General features: G+C 50.4%; 4 protein-coding genes across 11 annotated transcripts in view; 3 read left to right on the top strand and 1 right to left on the bottom strand.

Annotated features, from left to right (window-relative positions):
• Positions 1-3,460, top strand: part of Thpo (thrombopoietin) — a 7,130-nt gene extending 3,670 nt beyond the window's left edge. For 2 of the 5 annotated variants that reach the window (XM_029544662.1, XM_029544661.1), the window contains 3 exons: positions 1,445-1,612; positions 1,838-1,918; positions 2,035-2,444. In XM_029544662.1, coding sequence (XP_029400522.1) covers positions 1,445-1,612; positions 1,838-1,918; positions 2,035-2,346 — 561 coding nt within the window. In that variant the 3' untranslated portion in view covers positions 2,347-2,444. Of the gene's footprint in view, positions 1-1,444; positions 1,613-1,837 lie in introns of all 5 variants that reach the window. The other 3 variants (XM_021209852.2, XM_021209851.2, XM_029544660.1) reach the window with 3 other exon arrangements.
• Positions 3,461-5,616: 2,156 nt separating this feature from the next.
• Polr2h (RNA polymerase II subunit H) lies at positions 5,617-11,096 on the bottom strand. Of its 3 annotated transcripts, none has more exons than XM_021209656.2 (5): positions 9,854-11,096; positions 8,806-8,889; positions 8,629-8,722; positions 7,274-7,357; positions 5,617-5,976 (listed from the first exon to the last, which is right to left on the bottom strand). In XM_021209656.2, the coding sequence occupies exons 1-5, from the start codon at positions 9,924-9,926 to the stop codon at positions 5,859-5,861; spliced, it is 453 nt and encodes a 150-aa protein (XP_021065315.1). In that variant the 5' UTR covers positions 9,927-11,096; the 3' UTR covers positions 5,617-5,858. The 3 variants fall into 3 exon arrangements, with proteins under 3 accessions (XP_021065315.1, XP_029400231.1, XP_029400232.1); XM_029544371.1 differs by lacking the exon at positions 9,854-11,096 and adding an exon at positions 9,143-9,828; XM_029544372.1 differs by lacking the exon at positions 9,854-11,096 and adding an exon at positions 9,199-9,828.
• Positions 10,997-11,770, top strand: LOC110330016 (basic proline-rich protein-like). The gene is made up of 2 exons (XM_021209947.1): positions 10,997-11,342; positions 11,418-11,770. The coding sequence occupies exons 1-2, from the start codon at positions 10,997-10,999 to the stop codon at positions 11,768-11,770; spliced, it is 699 nt and encodes a 232-aa protein (XP_021065606.1).
• The window catches only part of Clcn2 (chloride voltage-gated channel 2), a 14,281-nt gene continuing 13,016 nt past the window's right edge, over positions 11,225-12,489 (top strand). The window contains exon 1 of one of the 2 annotated variants that reach the window (XM_021208996.2): positions 11,225-11,945. In XM_021208996.2, coding sequence (XP_021064655.1) covers positions 11,862-11,945 — 84 coding nt within the window. In that variant the 5' untranslated portion in view covers positions 11,225-11,861. The remainder of the gene's footprint in view (positions 11,946-12,489) is intronic. The other variant, XM_029544369.1, reaches the window with a different exon arrangement.

Here is a 12,489-nt window from a genome sequence, read left to right as displayed (position 1 = left end):
TCTCTCTCTCTCTCTCTCTCTCTCTCTCTCTTCCTTCCTTCCTTCCTCTCTCTCTCTCTCTCTCCTTTCCTTCCTTCCTTCTTTTCTCCTTCCTTTCCTTTCTCTTTCTTTCTTTCTTTCTTTCTTTCTTTCTTTCTTTCTTTCTTTCTCTCTCTTCTTATTCTTCTCTATCTTCTTCTCCTCCTTCTCCTTCTTCTTCCTTCTTCCTCTCCCTTCTCCTCCTGAAAAACCTTCTTTGATTTTTCAAGTCAGGGTGTCTTTATGTCTATCCTTGGCTATCCTTGCTCTATAGACCAGGCTGGCTTCAAACTCAGAGATCCGTCTACCTCTGCCTACCGAGTGCTGGGATCAAAGACGTGCACCATCACTGCCCAGCTTCTCAACCTTCAGTTGGCGTGAAATCTGACCTGCCGCCCACACGTGGCATCAAGCAGAAAGCACCGCTAAATTAAGGCAAAATCAAGATTCAAATCCTTGCTGGGCATAGTGACACAAGCCAGAAATCCTAGCAGCTCAGAGAGTCGGACAGAAAGATGAGGAGCTGCAGGCTAGCCTGGGCTATATAGTGAGAGCTTGTCTCAAAAAATAAACAAAAGCAGCAAAAGGGAGCCAGGTGGCACATGCCTATACTATGTAGAATCCCCTCTCTTTTCAAGTCTCTTAGGGATTCTGGGTCTGGAAAAGGATAAATCATATGAATTATAGCTCTAGCTCTGTGCTTGTAACATGGTCTACCTATGTATTCCAGACTGGCCTTGAACTTGTGATCCCCCTGTTTCAGCCCCCGCCCCCAAGTGCTGGGATTACAGGCATGTGCCATCATATTCAGCTCTGCCATTTGTTAAGCCCCTTCCCTTCATCTTCCTGGTTATGGTGACAGTTTTGTTGCTACACTTAACTTAGAAGTGCTGTGGGCGGGCTGGTGAGATGGCTCAGTGGGTAAGAGCACCCGACTGCTCTTCCGAAGGTCCGGAGTTCAAATCCCAGCAACCACATGGTGGCTCATAACCATCCCTAACAAGATCTGACTCCCTCTTCTGGAGTGTCTGAAGACAGCTACAATGTACTTACATATAATAAATACATCTTTTAAAAAAAAAAAAAAGAAGTGCTGTGGGCAACAGTTCTGTATCAGAAAGAACAGGGCTACAACGCTGCAGCCTAGAGCTAAAAGCTGCTGCGAGGCGGGGTGGCTTTCTAAGAGCCCATGCAAGACCAGGCTACACTGATGGACACTGGAGTTGCTGAAGCAGAGGCCAATGACCAGTTATTAGGAGACTGTGAAAGAATTCCTGTGATGGGTGGGACCCTCATCCTGTCCAGTTCTCAGCTCCTATGATTCATCCTGCTGGCTACTCCAATGGGCTCCCCACCCATTCTTAGCACTTTTTTTTTTTTTTTTTTTTTTTTTTTTTTTTTAAGCAGTCCACTTTTTCTTTCCCAGGAACAGAGCAAGGCACAGGACATTCTAGGGGCAGTGTCCCTTCTACTGGAGGGAGTGATGGCAGCACGAGGACAGTTGGAACCCTCCTGCCTCTCATCCCTCTTGGGACAGCTTTCTGGGCAGGTTCGCCTCCTCTTGGGGGCCCTGCAGGGCCTCCTAGGAACCCAGGTAAGTCCCCAGACCTATAGAAACTACCCTTTTACTCAGTTCCTCTAAGGACCTGGGGGAAGACAAGGGATTCAAGGTGCTTTCAGTGTATGAAAGTTGGCCTATACAGAGTGATGCTTCCCAGCCATGATACCTGGGTGCTGGCAATAAATCTTTTCTCCTTAGTCAGAAGAGGCCTGATACATGGGCCTACTCACTGGCCTCAGGCCCATCCTCTGCCCTCAGCTTCCTCTACAGGGCAGGACCACAGCTCACAAGGACCCCAGTGCCCTCTTCATGAGCCTGCAACAGCTGCTGCGGGGAAAGGTGCGCTTCCTGCTTCTGGTAGAAGGTCCCACCCTCTGTGTCAGACGGACCCTGCCAGCCACAGCTGGCCCAAGCAGAGCTTCTCAGCTCCTCACACTAAACAAGTTCCCAAACAGGACTTCTGGATGGTTGGAGACGAACTTCAGTGTCACAGCCAGAACCACTGGCCCTGGACTTCTGAACAGGCTTCAAGGATTCAGAGCCAAGATTATTCCTGGTCAGCTAAATCAAACCTCCGGGTCCCCAGACCAAATCCCTGGGTACCTGAACAGGACACACGGACCTGTGAATGGAACTCATGGGCTCTTTGCTGGAACCTCACTTCAGACCCTGGAAGCCTCAGACATGGCACCAGGAGCCTTCAACAAAGGCTCCCTGGCACTCGACCTCCGGGGTGGACTTCCTCCTTCTCCGCGCCTTGCTCCTGATGGACACACACTCTTCCCTCCCTCCCCAACCTTGCCTACCCATGGATCTCCACCCCAGCTCCACCCCCTATTTCCTGACCCTTCTTCTACCGCCATGCCTAACTCTACCGGCCCTCATCCAATCACAATGTACCCTCATTCCAGGAATTTGTCTCAGGAAGCATAGCACGTACTGGCACAGTGAGCATCTGCAACATCTCTCAGGGACAAGCTTCCCCAGGAAGGCTGAGAGGCAGCCGCGGCTGCTCTAGATGCCCTGCTTTCACCTAAAGGCCCTGGGGAAGGGATGTACAGGACTGGAGATTGTAAAATTTTAGGAGCTATTTTTTTTTTTTTAACCTATCAGCAATATTCATCAGAGCAGCTAGCGATCTTTGGTCTATTTTCAGTATAAATTTGAAAATCACTAATTCTCTATATGTGCTTTCATAACATTAAGTCTGCAAATGCCTAGGCTGGTCTCGCCTTTTATCAGAAAACAAAAGGGAACTTTCCTTTGCTTCAAGTTTAAGCCTCCCCCACCCCACCCCACACCCACCCCCCCACTCCACCCCCACAATGCCCTCATTCCCTTCACTGTAATTCTCAAGAGATACTGCTCTTGATAAAGAATTAACAGGTTATCTCTTAGAAAGACTGTCCCTACTTAGGGACAAAACTGAACCTGTAAGAGAATAACTGAGAGCACTCAAAAGCCAATTAAAACTCAGGGACCAGTGTTCTTCACTGGGACAATAGAGCTCCTGGACCCGACCCCCCAAGAAAGCTAACCGGAAGCCTGGGAACTCCACCCCCCAGGTAAGGCTGTGCAGATGGCTCAGTAAAGAGCAGACTTGGATGTGGCAGCTGAGCAAAGAGTTAGAGCATCAGCAGCTCAGCAGGAGCTCATCCAGGCCTGGGCTCCTGCTTCCCTCCTGTGGAGGTCAGGCGGAAGTGCAGGAAGTGGCAAGAGGCAGGCTCCACAGCAGGCTCACACAGCAGGACAAGCACAGAGTGGTTGAAGGCTCTTTACAATTTCCACAAGTGCATCTAAAAAGCAGCCCTGTGTGACCACCCCAAAGTTTATTGGAAACCTCCCCCCGCCCCCCGAAATGAAGGCAGTTATGAGAAGACTGGTGAGAGCTTTTCCCTCTCTTCTGTCCCAAAATAAAGGAGGAAAGACTACCATGTAGGTGGAAAAGCCAGGCTCTCACAGTTACACACACACACACACACACACACACACACACACACACACGGATGACAATTCAGACAGCGCCATGTGGGCAGAACCTAATGAAGAGATTAACAGATGCACATAGCTAAAAATGTTATCAGAATCTCAGTGTCAGTTTCTATGTGACAGAGTCCTTCATCTACTAATTCTAGGAGAAGTATACTTTGTAATTTGTTGTAACACTAAAAGAGGCTAAATTTAACGTTTAAAACAGAATTTAGGGCTAGTGAGATGGTTCAGTAGTTGAACGAGGTTTTGTTTTGTTTTGTTTGTTTGTTTTGTTTGGGTTTTTTGTTTTGTTTTGTTTTGTTTGTGCCAGTCTGACCTTAATCTGATGCCTGGATCCCAAGGAAAAGGCCAGAACCAACTCCCAGAAGTTGCCAACTTCATTATGCACACCATCGCATGCCAACTCCCACACTTGCACATACACATCACACATACACACACGATAATAAAATTTAAGTTAAAAAAAAAAAAGCTGGACATAATGGCACATGCCTGTAAACCCAGCACTTCAGCTACAGACAGAGTTTGAGTCCAGGCTAGACGACAAAAGACTCTGTCTCAAAAATTAATTTTTATGGCAGGGACATAGCTCAGTGGTCTTGCCTAGCAAACACAAGGCCTGGGTTCAATCCCCTCAACACAAAACCAAAACAAACAGACAAAAAAATCATCAAGCCAAACACTACAACACATAAGAGCCAGCAGCCAGCACCCAGAACTAGACAAGCCTGAAACCAAAAACTGGGTTCTCAGCAGTCAGATGGCAAGTGAGAATGCTGAGCTGCAGCATAGACAAAGTTCCAGGCAGCCACACTGGCAAATCTGAGTAACCGGTTTCTACAAGGTAACCCTATCTGCCTTCTAAGACTCTAATCCTGAAACCAGGTGCATGCCTCTAAATTCAGCAGTTTGTGAGGTGAGGCAGGAAGATCACAAGTTCAAGGTCACCCTTGGCTATATAACAAGTTTCAGACAGTTGACACCTCAGACTCCACCTTTAAGGGTTTGTTTTTTAAAACCTTAAGATTCAGCTGAGTGATGCCACACTTGCCTGCCTAGTAAGCCTTGGATCCATCCCTGCCCTCTCAAAACCAAAGCCAAAAGCAAGCCTAAACCCAACCATTCTGTGTAGCTGATGCCATCATTCCTTCCCCAACACACACACACCACAAATGAAAAGCATGCTGGCAAGATGGCTCAGTGGGTAAAGGAGACGGACACCAAGCCTGACCAAATGTGTACCACACATTAGTGAGAAGGGACACCTGAAAGTTACCTTCTCCTTGACACACACATACAATAAGACAAAATAAATGTTTGAAGGAAAAAAAAAAAGTGCTTGTAAGCAGAACACTTTTCTAGTCGCCTTTTCTTTTCTCAGTGACAGTGGCACAGGTATCGCTATTACTGATAAGGACCTCCCAGTGTAACCCAATCCATCTTCCTTCGACCCTACAGAATCATGACTCCATGAGCCGATTACAAGATTCCTCCCATCCCCCAATGCATCACACCCACTCACCTCACTGTGGAAACTAAAAAAACACCTTCGCCCCTCCCTGCTGAGGCCACTCATTTTCAACCCATTCCCCTAAACATTATTTCTAACACCTCTGGTAAAGACCAAAAGAGATGGGGAAGGAAACACCCCAGGCATCCCAGCAGGGAAACCTGCTCCTGTGACAAACCCAGGCCATCAAGGCACAACTGGAGGCCAGCAGAAAGACACAGTAGGTAAAGAAGCCAGACTTGACAATCTGAGTTCAATTCCCAGGATTCAGGTGACGGAAGTTTACAACACACACACTCCCACACCCCACAGCGGTAGGGTGAGGTAGGAGGAAATCGAAAGGGAAAGAGAGACAGAGAGACAGAGATTTAGAATGCAGAGGATATAGACCCAGATTTGCCTATACCAGGTGTGATGCAATCCCAGAAATTCAGGGGGGTGGTGGCAGGAAGAAAATCAAGTTCAAGGCCAGTGTGGGCTAAACAGAAAAAGCAAAATCTTGGATTCCCCAACCCTCAATGACAATGGAGAAGAGTCTGAAAAAGTAAACTTTAATAAAAAAAAAATCATATACAACTTCAGATTCATGCTAAGTTCTCCCACATGGCCTTTTACAGACAAGTCAGTTTTCCACTGAATTCAGACAAACTGAAGATGTCCCCACAGTGGACACAGAGCTCCGCCCCTTTTACAGGCGAACACCGACAGCTTCTACACAGTCTTGAACAGTGTCCATGACATGAGTGACTAAGCAGCAAGTCTGGCTTCCCACAAAGTTCAGAATGCCAGCTTCTTCATCAGTAGATACACTCTGGAGTCCACCTCAAATCCATGCAGGTTGTTGGCATCACCCTGAAGCCTCATGAGCAGGCCCCCATAGGACACATACGCAGAGCTGAAAGAGAAGGTCCTTGTGCTGAGCCTGAACTCTACAGCGGCTGCTTCCCAGCAGCTCCCACCTGTGGTTTAAAAAGGCACCCTCCTAGTATTCTGTCACCGTTACCGGGAACCAAAGATCAGGAGAGAACTGAATGCAGACATGTGCATTAAGTCCAGAACTAGGGGACATACAAATGAAGGTGTCACCATTCACTGTGATGTTACACAGTGACTAGACTGTTTAGGTAGGAGCTGTAGAGATGGCACAGCCGTAAGATCACTAGGTGTTCTTGCAAAATGCAGAAGACCTGGGTTCACTTCCCAGCACCACACAGCATCTCATAACCACTTTAATTCCATTTCCAAGGGATCCAATGCCCTCTCTCTTCTGACCTTGGTGGACTCATGCCTGCACATGATACACACACACATACAATAAATACATTTTTGAAAATGCTAAGGAGCCAAGAGGACGGCTCGTGCCTTTAATCCCAGCAGCAGGAGGCAATAAAGCAGATCTGCTGAGTCCAACAGCAGCCTGGGTCAGTTCCAGTCCAGGCTACCATCTCAAAAAAGAAAAAAAAAAAAAAAAAAGGTTTAGGGAGCTTTCAACTAACAAGAAAAATATTGTAAAGGATCTTAAAGAGAAAAGTAAACACTTTCAAAAAACTATTCAAGCCGGGCGTGGTGGCGCACGCCTCTAATCCCAGCACTCGGGAGGCAGAGGCAGGCGGGTTTCTGAGTTCGAGGCCAGCCTGGTCTACAGAGTAAGTTCCAGGACAGCCAGGGCTATACAGAGAAACCCTGTCTCGAAAGAAAAAAAAAAAAAAAAACTATTCAAACTCTTTGTTTCTGTTTTCAAAAAACAGGGTCTCACTATGTAGCCCTGGCTGTCCTGGAACTCTCTCTGTAGACCAGGCTGGCCTGGAACACACAGAAATCCGCCTGCCTCTGCGCCTCTAAGTGCTGGATTAAAGGCGTGCACCGCCACACCAGCTACCCAAACTCTATCTAAAAGGTTCCCTAGGTGGCTACTGTTCTTCTCACTTTGTTCTTCCACACTGTTTGCAAGATTGCTCATGTCTCCTCTGGACGACTACAGGGTCTTGAAAACCCTGACAATGGGTGACATTGAGTGACCCACGTTCAGGCTGGAAACTGTTCCCAAGACAAATTCTTCCACCTAGGTTTGGAATACTAGAAAAAAAAAGGGGGGGGGAGGAGGGATGGGGGGCGGGCGGCAACCCAGAAGTAGAAGCAGGGCCCAACCTCAGAAGAGGGAGGGAGAAGACTTCCTAGACAGTGTGACTTACAGACGTGTGGCTGCTTCCGTTGAGGTCTCATCCCCTTCGATCCTGTACACCTTCCCATACATGACATACTCAAACTGGTCAGCCCTACAAACAACAGACTGGTCACTCTTCATAGTAATAGTATGTAATATAATAGTATAATAGTAAGAGAACTTTAGAAACGGAGACGGACAAGAAGCACTGTAGAATCATGACCTTCCTTAGCTCCCACAGAAATCCTGTGAGGTAGACATGACCATCTGTACTTTATTGAGGAGGAGACAGAAGGCTTTGAACTGAAAACTCAGAGTGAGTCGTGGCCTTTTAGCCCTTGAGACGGGGTCTCTCTATATAGTCCTGGCTACTGCAACTAGCTACACACACCAGGCTGGCCTCGAACTCAGGCGGATACTTGTGCTTCTGTTTCCCAAGAGCAGGGATTAAGGATGTGGGCCACCAGACCTACTACTTCATAGTCTTTCTAGCACACCAAGCTCCCTCACAAGATCTAAGTTACTATATAATCCTTTCCTCAGCCTTAAAAAAGCTGTACCTGGCCAGGCGGTGGTGGCACACGCCTTTACTCCCAGCACTTGAGAGGCAGAGGCAGGCGGATTTCTGAGTTCAAGGCCAACCTGGTTTAGAAAGTGAGTTCCAGGACAGCCAGGGCTATACAGAGAAACCCTGTCTCAAAAAAAAAACAAAAACAAAAAAACAAAAAAAGCACTATACCTGCAACCAAGGGTGGTACATAACCTTAATTCCAATACTGAGGCAGAGGCGGTAGATGTGACTGTGTATTCAAGGCCAGCCTGATCTACATAGATCAGGTCGACCAGGACTACAAAGTGAGAAAACCCTGTCTCAAACAAACAAACAAATAAATAGCCGCAATTCACAAGCTTATGATCACTGCTCTCAGTAATAAATGAATTTTTTTGATTTTTTTTTTTTTTTTTTTTATACACAGGGTCTCATGTAGCTAAGACTGGCCTCAGACTTGATGTGAGGCCAAAAATCTTCTTGAATTTGTGATCCATCTCCTGAATCCTGGAATTATGGACAAAAGCCATCACATCCAGTTATCCAGTTCTAGTTTTTTTTTTTTTTTTTTTGGTTTTTCAAGACAGGGTTTCTCTGTATAGCTCTGGTTGTCCTGGAACTCACTTTGTAGACCAGGCTGGCCTCGAACTCAGAAATCCGCCTGCCTCTGCCTCCCGAGTGCTGGGATTAAAGGTGTACACCACCACCACCACCCGGCTCATATTTTCTATAACATATAATTATACATAATATATGTATATCCATAATCTATAATCTACATATTATACTTTCTATGCACTATATTCTTAGTCACTTGTTTACTGCTACCTCACCTGGAAGGCCTGTCATCTGTGGGGTTGTATTCACCATCATCCAAGGTACCATCTTCATACAAAGTACTAGCTATAACCAACCGGAACTTGTCACCTGAAAAGAGCAGCAACATCAGGGTAAAGAAGTGGACACCAAAGACCAAAATCCTCTTGCCATTGCCTGTGTTCAATACTTACCTAAATCTACAGGGTAAATCTGAATGTTTACATCTAAGATGAGGTCCATCTTGAAAGATTCACTCTCACAGTGCAGCCGGGATACTGGGGAAGAGTGAGTGACAGACATAATTACAAAGTCTAGCCATGCCAGCTTGGGGTTAAAAGCAAGAGCTGGGCTTGGTGGCCCACGCCTTTAATCCCTGCACTCGGGAGGCAAAGGCAGGCGAATTTCTGAGTTCGAGGCCAGCCTGGTCTATAGAGTTAGTGCCAGGACAGCCAGGGCTACACAGAGAAACCCTGTCTCGAAAAACAAAAAACAAAAACAAAACGAGATCAAATCATCTAACACACCCACCTGCCTCCCACAACTGCAATCAGAATCAGATTCACAAGAGGGAAGAAGACAGTAACCTCGGCAAGTGACAGGGTCCCAAGAAAGCGGCAACGGTCCTCTGGCAGTGGCTAGTCTCCAGGCTCTAACTAAATATGCCTGGATGATTTAGACCAGACTCTCACTAGTCCAGAGACTTCCTCTTGCTAGGAGACACTGTGCTGAGGGGATCTGCGGGATATTTTGAAAACGGACATCTGTCTTAAAACATTTGCCTCCGGGCAAAGCGACACCAAGAAGAAACAACTTCCGGATCGATGGGAAAATAACTACACCAAGCGGTCAGCCAGTTCTTAGGCCAATACAAAATTATTGGTTTGGAGGGCAGGCAGGTGACTCGCTGCAAGACCTGGGGTAACAAAACAGATAAGGCACCATCTACTTTTTATAAGAATAAAGTTCAGTGTGAGAGCGAGGGCACGGCAGATAGAGCACGTAATAACTGTGTCGGGAAGTTAGAAAGGTTCCCAGGGGTATGCCAGCACCACGGCTAAGGGCCACCCCAGCACCGGGCACCGCAAATAAAATAGAAAAAGCTGTCTCAAATTTCTCATTCACGGGGGAAAAAAAAAAAAAAAAAAGTTTCCTGAGGGAGGTACCGAGAGGGTGGGACGGGCCACTTGGGGTGGGTGGGCATGTTGGCCTCTTCCCTCCGACCGCCCCGACATCGCTTACCTCGGTCAAATTTCTTGCCTTCTGGGTCGATGTCTTTCACATCGAAAATATCCTCGAACAGGATGCCCGCCATCGTGAAGGGCACGAGGGCTGCAGAGGTTGTGAGCGCGCGGCCACCACTGGGGATTCGCGCACCCCCTCACGTGGAGAAAAGCAGACAGGGCAGAGGACCGCCCCAAAAGCGGCAAGGAGGCCGAGGGCGCGTGCGCACGGGCTGCAGTCACGCGGCCACTTCCGCCGCCTCCCTCTCGGGGCTTCCTCACTTCCGCCGGGAAGGGCCACCTCCGAGAGGCGCTCGGGGGGCCTTGTGGGCGAGTCTCAAAGCTCGGTGACTCCGCCCGAGGCGGGGACAGATTAAGTCCCACCTCCGGCGGGGTACCGCGCTGCGCCCGGCTCGACGGCGCCCTCTTCCGACCGTGGATCCCGAAGCGTGGAAAGCTTGGGGGCCTAACCCAGCCAGGAACCTTGATCCTTGGCCCAGAGAAGCCCGGCCCTAGCCCTTCCCTGAAGTCCGCGTGCCGGCCGAGGGCACAGTCCGTGCAGCAGGCAGGTGGAGCAGAACCCCGCCCGCAGAGCACCAGCCCTCCAGGACCCAGTGCCCAGCCCCTCAGACTGTCACCAAGGTCCCCAACGCTGGTGCGAGCTGGCTCGGACCAGCTAGACATCACCCGAGCCGGGTGCGTCCGGTTTGGGAATTTGCCATGATGTCACTCTCGGGGAAAGGAAAGCCCGCATTGTGCCCTCCCCTGGGGCTTCACCTCCTCGCCACGTCCGTCTTCCCTTGGCCCTGCTTGACACTAGCCTCACACTGATCCCCTAGAACACTGCCAACTGAACTTGGTACTGCCTGTCACCCCACTATACCACCCTCTTCTGGACACTGAAGTGCGCCTTCACCCGACACTGGCATTTCACTGGGAGGCGACAGCTCGCAATACCTTCTTTCTAGGTGCTTCCTCCTCTCATTACAGCCCCTGCACTGGGCACCCTCTTGTTTCCTGAATGAGAAGTCTTCATCCTGGTCCTATTCTTTCTCCACAGACTTCTGGACACTGTCCTCTCCAGTGGCTCCAACCTAACGCTGCCCATCCTCTTTGTGCCCTCGCCACCTTCTTCTTGTCCTTCCAAGGACCCTGAAAGACAATGTGGAGCCTCAGTTGGCCGTTTCCCCAGGGCGTCAGCAGCTACTCAAATTCCCCCTTAAGCGGTGCCTGGGAGGAGCGACCTCTGCTCCCCCACACACACCCGCCTCCCAGGAGCGGCTTCCCCCGCACCAATAGCTCCCTTCCCTCGGGCCTCACCCCTTCCCGTCCCCTCCCACCTCCACCTCCGCCCCTCTTTCCAGGCCTGGCCATTCCAGGTGCACCTTCCCGGGGGAACCCGGAGGAAAGGAAGGAGAAAGGGAGGCGACGAGGGAGCCGGCTCTCGGGCATCCTCCCAGACGCGTCTGAGCCGCCTGAAAGTGCGAAGCAGAGGCTGCCCCTGCCCGGTCTGGCCTAGAGAGCCCGAGTTAGCTTTTTTCAGCAGCCCCCCTACCCCAGTCCAAGAGTCCCCACATCTCCAGCCCCTCCCGCACAACGCTGCAGCCGCGGGAGAGCCCGTCCCTTCCACGTGCCAGCAGACCCGCCCCCGCCCGGCCCCCGCACCCTCTCGGGGCTGGGTCAATCCCCGGCCTCCGCGGCGAAGGGGTGCGAGATCGTGTTGCAGGCGCCCCCTACCGCCTCGCAGGACACCAGGAGGCGGCCCCAATGCAGACCCCGGCCGGGCTGGGACGCCCCTGCAGATGGGCCGGGGCGGAGCAGCAAAGCAGGGCACCGCCCTCGGCCCGCCCGCCGAGGTGGGAACGCTAGCGGGAGGCTGAGCCAGCGGCGCGCGCCCGGGGACCCGTCGCACTCTGCACTCGGCCGCCTGGGCTGAGGGGACGGGACGGGGACGGGCGCGGGCTCAGCGGGCCGGGAGCTGAGTCAAGGCCGAGAAGCAAAGGGAGGCAAGAGGACAGTGCACCGAGATGGCGGCTGCAACGGCTGCGGCGGCCGCGGCCGCGGCGGGGGAAGGGATGGAGCCTCGAGCGCTGCAGTACGAGCAGACCCTGGTAAGTGAAACCCAAGGGTTGCGCTACGGTACCAATGCTGCAGGTTGCCCTGGAAAGTGTGAGGACAGATGGCCTACCCTAACCCGGCCTCAGCCTTTCTCAGCTGTGGAAACTGAGGTTCGGGATCCTCCAGGCTGTAGGTTCGGAGTGTTGGAAAGCTGCTTGCTGGTTTCTGGCTGAGACTGGTGGCCTGCAGAAGACAATGACACCAGGTGCTTAGCCTAGGTGTCCTTTCTCTTACCCCCTTCTGCATACACGTTTTTTTCTTCACTTACCACTCGAGCCCAAGTTACAGCAGCCCAGTGCTTTTTCTGAACACCATCTATACTATTGAACTTTATCCACATGTCTATCTACATTCAACACCCTCCCTGGGTCCCTAGTGTACATGGTCCCAAGCTTAGCATAAAGACGGTAGGAAGTGATCAAACCCAACCCCTGCCTTTAACAGCTCAAAGCCCAACATTGACAAGAACTCCTCAGTAGACCTTGTTGGGAAAGGTGGCTTAGGTGGCTTTTTGCCACCCTGGGGACTGAAGCTTTA

Source organism: Mus pahari, chromosome 12 (assembly GCF_900095145.1).
Source record: "Mus pahari chromosome 12, PAHARI_EIJ_v1.1, whole genome shotgun sequence".
In the NCBI taxonomy this organism is placed as follows: domain Eukaryota; kingdom Metazoa; phylum Chordata; class Mammalia; order Rodentia; family Muridae; genus Mus; species Mus pahari.
This window is presented reverse-complemented; position numbering and strand designations above follow the sequence as displayed.